The sequence below is a fragment of the Ictidomys tridecemlineatus genome, chromosome 6 (assembly GCF_052094955.1).
Source record: "Ictidomys tridecemlineatus isolate mIctTri1 chromosome 6, mIctTri1.hap1, whole genome shotgun sequence".
NCBI classification, from domain to species: domain Eukaryota; kingdom Metazoa; phylum Chordata; class Mammalia; order Rodentia; family Sciuridae; genus Ictidomys; species Ictidomys tridecemlineatus.
Genome location: NC_135482.1, coordinates 55892065 through 55903430, shown reverse-complemented (window position 1 = coordinate 55903430; position 11366 = coordinate 55892065). Strand labels below are relative to the sequence as shown.

The 11366-nt window shown below is 38.1% G+C and overlaps 1 protein-coding gene across 1 annotated transcript; it reads right to left on the bottom strand.

Moving 5' to 3' along the window:
- Nucleotides 1-7725: 7725 nt before the first annotated feature.
- LOC101959941 (dnaJ homolog subfamily C member 8) lies at nucleotides 7726-8857 on the bottom strand. Its single transcript, XM_040281829.2, is given in 2 exon segments — nucleotides 7726-8425; nucleotides 8428-8857. Coding segments are annotated over 2 exon segments (756 nt in total). The 5' UTR covers nucleotides 8843-8857; the 3' UTR covers nucleotides 7726-8084.
- Between the last annotated feature and the right edge of the window lie 2509 nt (nucleotides 8858-11366).

The following is an 11366-nucleotide window of genomic DNA, read 5'->3' as shown; positions in this document are numbered from 1 at the left end:
AGATCTGGAGGAGAGGCCCACCAGCCACACTGTGGTCTGGAGATCTGGAGGAGAAGCCTGTCCCAGGCCCAGAGATATGTGGTGAGCAAATCCGTGCTGGGGTTTCTTATTCACCAAAGCATGGCTCCACAGCTCAACATCAGGGTACATATAGGCTTGAGGCTGCCACCACCATAAAACTGGATATCACCACTTGTATCAAGGGACAACAGTAAGGACCTGATAAGATATCATCAAGGTCCCTATGGGCCTAGCTGCACAAAAGGTATCTCTAGGGGTGCTTACAGTTATCCTGTTGCTGAGGTAACAGGAGTCTTGTGTGGGGTTGCCTATCTCTTGTTCCTCCTACTAATAGCCAACTTCTTATGATTATCCTCTCCTCTCACTAGTCATATAATCAATACCTCCACATTCTTACATGCTACCTCATAAACATCTCAGCCAACCCCCCAGTCTCCCTTCTACCATTAGGAACTGTAAACCATTACACAAACCTATTGATTATAAGGTAGAAAATAACCAAACTCATCATTTCTGATAATAGTGACAAAATTGTAAATGTAAAAATAGAAGCTAACTTATATATAGCTGCATGTTTGGTACATTGAATGCTGTAATATTGATCTCTCCCTTAAAAGTGAGGTATTGGTAAAAAAAAAAAATAGGGACATTATAAGACAATAAGCTGTCATACCTTGGATCTATACTGCAAGAGAGGAAGACTCATAGACATCATGAAAAAAACAAGGGAGGAAAATGCCCCAAACAAACCAAGATACTACAACAATAGAATCCATAGATAGCAAAGTAGATGAAATGTCAGAGAAGGAGTTTAGAATATACATAACTAAAATGATTTGGGAATTAAAGAATGACCTAAGTGAGCAGATACAGGCAAAAATCAATCTCTCCAACAAAGAGATAAGAGAGCAAATACAAGTTGCAAGAGATTACTTCAAGAAAGAAAGATACTGAAAAACAAACAAACAAACAAATAGAAATCCTCGAAATGAAAGAAACAATAAGCCAATTAAAAAACTCAATAGGGGGTGGATTGTGGCTCAGTGGTAGAGCATTTGCCTAGCACATTCGAGGTGCTGGGTTCAATCTTCAGCACCACATAAAAATAAAGGTATTGTGTCCAATTTTAACTAAAAAAAAATGAAAAAAAAAACCTCAATAGATAGCATCACCAATAGACTAGATCACTTGGAAGTTAGGACCACAGACAATGAAGACAAAATATACAATCTTGAAAATAAAGTTGACTTCACAGTGAAGATGGTAAGAAACCATGAATAGAATATCCAAGAATTATGGGATACCATCAAAAGACCAAATTTAAGATTTTATTGGGATAGAGGAAGGCTCAGAGATTCAAACCAAAGGCATGCACAATCTCTTCAATGAATTAATAGCAGAAAATTTCCCAATCATGAAGAATGAACTGGAAAATCAAATACAAGAAGCCTATAGGACACCAAATGTACAAAATTACAACAGATCTACATCAAAATGAAAATGCCTAGCATACAGAATAAGGATAGAATTTTAAAGGCCACAAGAGAGAACAATCAGATTACCTACAAGGGAAGACCAATTCACATCTCAGCAGATTTTTCAACCAGACTCTCAAAGCCAGGAGATCCTGGAACATAATATACAAAGCTCTAAAAGATAATGGATGCCAACCAAGAATCTTATATCCAGGAAAATTAAGCTTCAAATTTGACAATGAAATAAAATCTTTCCATGATAAACAAAAGCTAAAAGAATTTACAGCAAGAAAGCCTGCACTACAGAACATTCTTGGCAAAATATTCCATGAGGAGGAAATAAAAAACACCAATGAAAATCTGCAAAGGGAAGAACTACAATAAAGGAAAAGCCAACCAAAGGAGAAACAAAGTCAAGCTAAATATCAAAAATAAGCAAAAATGACCTGTAATACAATTCATTATATCTTTCAACTCTTTTTGATAAATTTTTACACATAAAAATTTTAACTACAATATCATCTAATTTTTCAGGTTTTTGTTTATTTCACATTTCTTGTTTTCCATTTCTCTTCACAAAGTTATACAAATATGTTCTTTAAAAGTTTTAGCATTTTATGTTATATCTTAATATATAATTAATCTGGTATGTGTCTATACATTGCCTGTGATATGAGATGAGGTATATTTTACTCTCTTATAATTTAAAATCCATTATTCAAGATTCAAGGATAAAAAGATCAATCAGAGTAAAAATTGTTTAATAAGGTATTTATAAAGGTAAGGGCAAGGTTGAGGAAAACTAACAAATTTTGTGAAGCACCTTTCCTTCTATAAACTTGGAGAGGTAGGAGATGAAATAAGAGAGAGCCATTATGACAAACGTGTAGGAAAGGAACTAACTGAAGTTATTCCCAGCAAAAGCATGTAGAAACCAACTCACAGTCTAATAGAGTCTTATAGGGAGGAATAAACACCTTGCTGTACTCTTATATATTCTAAGTTCATCTCTTTGGTGTCCCTTTCTGATGGAACTCAACAAGAAACCACATAACAAGGGGACTTATGCAGCCTACAACATATGTCTCACCAAAAGGTGAAAGATGGAGAAAGGAGCCAATATGGCAGCCATTGGTTACATGAGGCCTCTGAGTGTTTGAAATGTGTCTAGTCTGAACTGAGGTGTGCTATGTGTTAAATAGACATTAGATTCCAAAGAATTACTAGGACAAAGAAAATGAATATGAAATATCTTACTAATAATTATTTTTCTTTGCAAATTTTGTTGGTAATCCATTGGGTTAAATGAAAATATATTAAAATTAATTTATTTGTTTTTTAAAAAAGAAGTAAAGGAGAACAAGGTAACATTCTGTATCTTTTTATTTTTTAGTTGTGGTTGAACACAGTATCTTTATTCCATTCATTTATTTTTTATGGGGTGCTGAGGATCGAACCCAGAGCCCCGCGTATGATAGGCGAGCATCTACTGCTGAGCCACAATCCCAGCCCATTATTCTGAATCTTGATGGTAGTACTATATATCCATATATATGTTGTCATTTTTTATATTTGTGTTATCAAAATTCATATATCTATAAAACTAAATGGGGTAAATTGTACCATATATAAATTATATCTCAACAAACATGACTTTAAAAAGAAAAAAAATAAATCTAGCTGGATTATGTTGTTTGAGCCTTTTGTTTGCTTGCTTATCTTCTGCATTTCTCTTCTACCCATTCCTGCAAGCTGAGTATTTATGTCTCCAACTCTTCTTTTTGAATTGTCTATTTTTTCTTTCAGTTCTGTCAGTTTTTGCCTCACATATTTTGGAGTTTTATTGTTAAGCATATATATGTTTATATCTTCCTGAAGGATTAAACTTTTTATCATTATAAAATGTACCTCTTTATTTCTAGTCATGCATTTGGTTTTTTTTCCTTTGTTCTAATTAGTTATACATGACAGTAGAATGCACTTTGATACACATATGGTTTTTTCTGGCATTACTACAGACACTACTGATTTATTTTTTTAATTTGTTCTTTTTAGATATACCTGACAATAGAGTGTATTTGGACATATTATATATACGTGGAATATAACTTATTCTAATTAGGATCCTATTCTTGTGGTTACACATGATGTAGATATATAAATACTAGTGGTGTATTTATATATTAACATAGGAAAGTTATGTCCAATTCATTCTACTGTCTTTCTGATTCCCATTCCTCTTCCCCTTCATTTCCCTTTGTCTAATCCACTCAACTGCTATTTTCCACCGTTCCTCCCTTATTGTGTGTTAGTGTCCACGTATTGGAGAGAATATTCAGCCTTTGATTTTTTTGAGATTGGCCTATTTTACTTAGCATGATAGTCTCCAGATCCATTCATTTTCTGGCAAAAGTCATAAAGACACTCTTTTTATTGCTGAGTAATATCCTATTGTGTATATACACCACATTTTATTTATCCATTCATCTGTTGAAGAGCACCTAGGTTGGTTTCATAGTTTAGCTATTGTGAATTGAGCTGCTATAAACATTGATGTGTCTGTGTCACTGTAGTATGCTGAGTTTAAGTCCTTTAGGTATAGACCGATGAGTGGGGACAGCTGGGTCAAATGATGAGTCCATTTCAAGTTTTCTGAGGAACCACATACTGCTTTCCAGAGTGGTTGTAGTCTCACTATCAATGTATGAGTGTACCTTTTCCCCCATGTCCTTGCTGACATTTGTTGTTACTTGTATTCTTTGTTGTTGTTGTTTTTGTTACTTGTATTGAAAGAGTAAAAGAAACTGAAGTTAAAATGTAAAGGACCAGGTATTGTAAAGTTTCTAAACTGCAAAGCCTGAGTTAAAATGTAAAGGACCAGGTATTGTTAAGTTTCTAAGCTACACTTAAAGCCTGAAATTCCTGTAGCTGTTAAGACAATTCCCGGGACTGCCCATTAGATATGTGTAGGAATCCCCCCTGACCACTTAGTTGCTTAATAACTTGGACCCGGTGCAGCTCAGCACGTAGGCACCTCAGGGCCTAAACCAATCAGTTTGAATGTATATCCTGCTTTAGGACTGACTTATCACCCCCGCCCGACCTGTTCCCGCCAAAGAATGTACTAATCATGTTTGAGAGTTGTTGTTCGATTTTCCCGTGCCTCATGATGATTTGCTCTGATGTATGCAAAGCCCCCGTCCTCCCCAAAAAGTGTACTTAAGCACTGCTTAACCCCTGCTCGGGGCTCTGGGCTGCTCTCCCTTCTTGAGTGAGCACGGAGCCCCAGCGCGCTGGATCTTCAATAAACCTCTTTTGCTGTTGCATGAGACAGTCTCTTGGTGGTCTTTTCCTCCGTCGTTTGCCAGACCCTTACAGTATTCTTGATAATTGCCATTCTAACTAGAGTGAGAGGGAATCTCAGTGTAGTTTTAATTTTCATTTCTCTAATTACTAGAGATGCTGGACATTTTTTCATATATTTGTTGATTGGTTGTGTTTCTTCTTGTGAAGTGCCTGTTCAGTTCCTTTGCCCATTTATTGATTGGGTTATGTGGGGGTTTGGGGTGTTTTTTTTTTTTTTGAGTTCTTCATATATCCTGGACATTAATGCTCCATCTGAGGTGCAGGTGGCAAAAATTTTCTCCCATTCTGTGACACTACAGGTTTCTTATGTTGCTGCTTGCATGATATATTTTTTCATCCTTTTACTTTCCTTTTAAAAATTATTTATTTATTCTAATTTGTTATACATGACAGCAGAATGAATTTCAATTCATAGTACACACGTAGTGCACAATTTTTCATTTCTCTGGTTGTTCACGAAGTAGAGTCACATCATTTGTATCTTCATACATGTACCTAGGGTAATGATGTCCATTTCATTCCACCATCTTCATCCTTTTACTTTCAATCTATTTGTATCTTTGAACCTAAAGTATCTTTGGATTTTAGATTTTTTTAAATCCAGTCTAACGATATTTGCCCTTTGAGTGGATTGTTTAATCTGTTCCCATTTAGTATTGCTATTGATTTAGTGAGATTTATTTTTGCCATTTTACTTTGTGTTATCTATATGGCTCATCTTTGATTTCTCTGATTCTTTGTTCTTCGTTAAGTGAATATTTTCTAGTATAGCATTTTAATTCCTTTAATTAGTCCTTTACTGTATTATAGCTCATCATATACATCTCAACTGATTCTGTTATACTCGAATTCGGGACCCCCAAAGACCACCAGAGACCCAAGATCCATGTAAGCAGCAAAGAGGTGTTTATTGCGAGCTAGCTCCGTCCTCCGCGCACAAACACAGCAACTGGTGACTCTGAGAGGCCCTGAGCCCAGGGTTTGCAGCAGTTTTATACATTCTTTAGAGAGGGCAGGGACTTCACATACATCATAGCATCCCTTAGCAAATCATCACACACCTCGGGAAAATCAAATAACAACTCTAAAACATGATTAGCACATTCACTGGCAGGAACAAGTTGGGTAGGGGTGATTGGTCAGTACAAAAGGGGTATTCGTTTGAACTGATTGGTTTGAGCCAAGAGAGGTGTACGTGCTGAACTACATGGTTTCCCAACTTGTTATCAACTACCGTAAACCACTGGCATCCCAGGTATTTCCCTGTCTCATGCTGATTGGTGGCTGCTAGGGGGCTGCTATGGATCCCCACCTAGCCTGACTGAGTCAGGGACACCTGGCGCAGCAGATCTCTCCTGTCATTTGTAGATAAACAACTCAGCAGGGTAGGAATGTGCTTAGGAGTGCTCTGTGGGTCTTTCCAAGGACTAAGGTCATGTCCCTTCCTTGGACAGGCTTTGCTCTGAGATAGAGGCTGGTTTTTCAATTTAAAAATACCTCATATATATTCCAGAAAGTTATAGCAATGTTACTCCTATATAGCTCTATTCCCACCCATTTTTTATAATATTGTTATATATTTACATGTATATATGCTACAAACCCAATAATATTTGCGGTTTTTAAAAATATATTGTTATAATTATTAATTTATGTAATTTAGTTCTATTAAGGAATTTGAAAGAAGAGCAAGTATATTTATGGTATCTGTTATATTAACCTTGTTACCATTTCTATTATTTTCCATTGTTCCCGGGGATTCCATTTACCATCTGGTGTTTTTTGCTTAGTCCAATACAACTTTGCTCTTACCCACCTCATTTGCCCTTTGGTTGAAAATATATTTCTATCTGTCAGAGGCAAAATCACCCACTTAGATTATATATTCATCTTCTTCTTTCTTTACTTTTTTTTTTTTTTTTTTGACATGGAGTCTTGCTGTGTTGCCCAGGTTGGCCTTAAACTCATGGCTCAAGTGATCCTCCTGCCTGAGTCTCCCGAGTAGTTAGGACTATAGTTACACATTACTGGGCTCAGCTTTTATATATATATATATATATATATATATATATATATATATATATATATATGTATATTTTTTTTCTTTTAAAGAGAGAGTGAGAGAGGAGAGAGAGAGAGAATTTTTAATATTTATTTTTTAGTTCTTGGCGGACACAACATCTTTGTTGGTATGTGGTGCTGAGGATCGAACCCAGGCCGCACGCATGCCAGGCGAGCGCGCTACCGCTTGAGCCACATCCCCAGCCCTATATGTATATTTTCATGTGGTATTGAAGATCGAACCCAGGGCCTCACACATGCTAGGCAAGTGTTCTACTGCTGAGCCACAACCCCAGCCCCCCCAGCTTATATTTTTAAGTTTTATTATTAAATGCATGCAAGCTTAAAGTGCATTTGCTAGCAAATAGAATATATTAATATTAGAAGTCATCCTCTCTATCTCCATACCCTGTAGTCTATTTTTTTTATTTTTTTTAATTTTTTTTATTTTTTTATTTTTTTATTTTTTTGGGGGGGGTATAAAAATTTATTATACATAAAGAATATTACCACTAACGAATGCAGACAGGTGAGGACACAATGGTACTGGATGGAAGATGGCTAGCTCTTTGGAACAGGTTTATAAGTGGCTCAGTGCTTCATGCTGATTGGTCAGTCAGACAGAAGGGCACATGCCAAATACAAGAGGACTTCAGGGCATCAAGCGACTGCTCTGTATGCCCACACTACCTTCCTTTTCTGATCCGGGGCTTCAAAAGATGGCACACCCAGAAACAAGAACTGAGGCAAAAGGGCTTCCTAATGCAACCCAGTCTTGTCTCTGAAGTCACAGCAACACCACTGTAAGCAATATGTTTAATTGGATGATTTCCACAAACTATGGAGTTTCTAACCATCACAATTCAGTGAAGTACAAAACATTAAGTTACAGGCTGTGGGAAAGAAGGCAGCACCAATGGTGGCACCTTCCAATCCTGGTTGTTCTAAGGGTAACGGGTGGGGGGAGTCTTTTTTAAACAGAACCCCTCATTTCAATGTACAAAAGAATTACTCTGATCGATATTAAATTGTATTGAAAACAAAATGGACTAAAAAGCAAAACTATTCTATGTTGGGGTGTAGGTGGGAGGAAGAGAATGAGTCCTTCAGAGCAGGAAGGAGAGAGCTGGGGGAAGCTTCTGTGGCTGTGACCCAGGAGGGTCACTCACGCTGCTCCATTTTTACTTTCGGTGGTTTCAGGAAGGTCCGATTTTTCTTCTCTTTCTTCCCCTTTGTATTTGCTTGGAAGTTTCGCCAGCTGTCCACCCGACCATCTCGACTTTCCTCAAAGTTTTTCTGCCATTCCCTTTCTCGTTTGGCTTTTTCTTGAGCTTCAATTTCCTCTTCCCTTTGTCGTTTCCTTTCATGCATCTCTTTGGCTTCTCTCTCTTTTCTTTTAATTTCCAGCTCAGCAAAGAGTTTCATGGTCTGTTTATATACTGCTTGTTTGAACAGCTCAGGATCATCTTCCTCTACATTTGTAGGTTTTCCTTCCTTCTTTGTTTTTTCCGCTCTTTTACAGTGTGTTTCACGTATTCTTTTCCTGCCTGAATTACATCCAGGGCCCTCTTCTTATGTTCCTGATCCAGTAGCAACTTGTAAGCTTTGTCCACAGCTTCAAAAGCCTTTTGTGCTCTATCAGCATCATCTTGATTTTTGTCAGGATGCACCAATATGGACAACTGCCGAAACCTCTTTTTTATTTCTTCATCTGTCACTTCTGGATCTATCTGAAGAACCTCAAATGGGTTCAAGTTGAAATAAGAGGAACCAGGACGGGTCAATCTTTCAATCTGATTTTTGGACGTCAGAACTGAATCTCTCTTCTCTATTTGTTTCACCTCACTGTAAAAGGTCATAAATGCTTCCTCTGTGCTGCCTCCGCCGGCCGAAGCCCCGCTCTCTCCTGAAGCCACCATTTCCCCGGCCCAGCCACCTAGTCTATTTTTTTTTAAAGAGAGAGAGAGAGAGAGAATTTTAATATTTATTTTTTAGTTCTCGGCGGACACAACATCTTTGTTTGTATGTGGTGCTGAGGATTGAACCCGGGCTGCACACATGCCAGGTGAGCGCGCTACCGCTTGAGCCACATCCCCAGCCCCCTGTAGTCTATTTTGTCTGATATTTGTATAGCTACTTCAGCAGCATATATTTGTTTTAATGTTGCTTAATAACAAAGGTAACATCAATGTGTTATTGTGGAAACAATTCTCCACAATTCTCAGAAGCTGACTTATTTTTTTAACTTTTTTTTAGTTGTAGATGGACAAAATACCTTTTATTTTTTAATTTTTATAATTTTTTTTTGAGAGAGAGAGAATTTTTTAAATATTTTATTTATTTATTTATTTATTTATTTATTTTAGTTTTCGGCAACACAACATCTTTATTTTATTTGTATGTGGTGCTGAGGATCGAACCCAGCGCCGCATGCATGCCAGGTGAGTGCACTACCGCTTGAGCCACATCCCCAGTTCAATACCTTTTATTTTATTTGTTTATTTTTCATGTGGTCCTGAAGATCGAACCTAGTGCCTCACACATGCTAGGCGAGTGCTCTACCACTGAGCCACAACCTCAACCCCTTATTTTTTATTTTTTTCTTCTCTTTTTAAAAATTTTAAAATTTTTGACATAAAATTTCTTTCTTTCTCTCTTCTCTTCTTTGTATGGGGGATTGAACCTAGGGGCACTTAACCACTGAGAGCCACATCCTCAGCCCTTTTTTTTTTTGTATTTTACTTAGAGGCAGGGTTTCACTGAATTGCTTAGGCACTCACTAAATTGCTGGGGCTGGCTTTGAACTTGCAATCCTCCAGCCTCAGCTTCTGCTGGAATTACAGGCATGCACCACCATGCCCGTTGACATGAAACGTCTTTTGGTGTCACAGTCTAAACTAGGGGGTTTGTGGAGGGTTTGGGCCCAAACTGACAGAAAGCCTTCCTGCTGTGCAGTGAAGTTCTCTCATTAGACTCTGATTTTGTTATTTGAATAAACATCATGATCTGTTTTCCCTATAACCCATGGATTCACTCCTGGTGTAGGTAGAGGCTTCCTTATTCCCTATTCTCTATAGTCACATCTCAAGTAAACTATAGAGAATATTTCCTCCTCAGGAACCATAGAAGTTTTATAGCCTACTTTCTGTATGTGGAAATTTGGGAGCTGTATTAGTCAGGATTCTTCAGAGAATCAGAACCAATAGCATATATGGAGATAAATAGAAATAGATTTATTATGAAGGATAGGCTTACATGATTATTGGGGCTCACAAATCCCACAGTATGCCACTGATAAGCTGAAGGCCTAGGGATGTCAGTGGTATAGTTCCATTCCCAGCCCAAAGGCCTGAGAATGAGGTGAGCCAATTATGTAAGTCCTGATCTGAGAACAGAGACCCAAGAACTAGGAGCACTCATGTACCAGGGCAGGAGAAGAAAGGTATTCCAGTTCAAGAACAGAAAGCAAATTTGCCTTTCTGCCTTTTTCATTGTATTCAGGCCCTCAGTAGACTGGTTGGTGCTTACCCACTTTGATCAGGGACACCTGGTGTACTCAGTCACCAATTTAAATACTAATGTTGTCTAGAAACACTCTTGCACCCAGAAATAATGTTTTACCAGCTTCTGGGCAACACCCAAACCAGTCAAGTTGACACATAAAATAAACAATCACAGGACTAGGGGTGTAACTTAGCAATAAAACATTTACCCACTATGCACAAGGCTCTGTGTTTCTCCAGTACTTTGAAAATTAGCCATCACAAAGCATTGTGCTTGTTTTACATCTGAGCTATCAAAGACATTCTCAGTACTAACTTGTGCTTTTTTGCAATACAGTGCTTCAAAAACTTATAGGATGGGCTGCAGTTGTGGCTCAGTGGTAAAGTGCTGCAGTCTGGCTGGGCACAAATCACGAGCCACTCAAGCAGGAACAAACTTTATTTCCGAACTCCCCCCAAACGCCACCCTCTCAGGGACACCACACACAAACCGGAACTCCCTCCACCGGAACCTCGCCAACCAACTTGAACTTTTCATGAATCCCCTTGAGAACTCCAAAGTAGCCGGTGCCCAAGGCAGCAGGAGCCGCCCTATTGCCGGAGCCAGCCGCCCTATTGCCGGACAGTAGGGGTCTATATACAATTGAATACACAGCCTGTTTCAATCCAGCATTATCCACTCACAACAATTATACACAGCTTAATTATCATCATCTTAATGGCTTGCTGGCGTCACCTCTCAACCATTACTTCTGGCAAAATGCCAGGGGCCATTCCGACTGGTTGTGGCTCTCAACAGTAAAGTGCTTGCCTAAAATGTGTGAAGCCCTGGGTTCCATCCTCAGCACCGCATAAAAATCAATAACATAAAGGAATTGTGTCCATCTACAACTAAAACAAAACAAACCTTAAAAAATTATAGGAGGGCCTGGGGATGTGG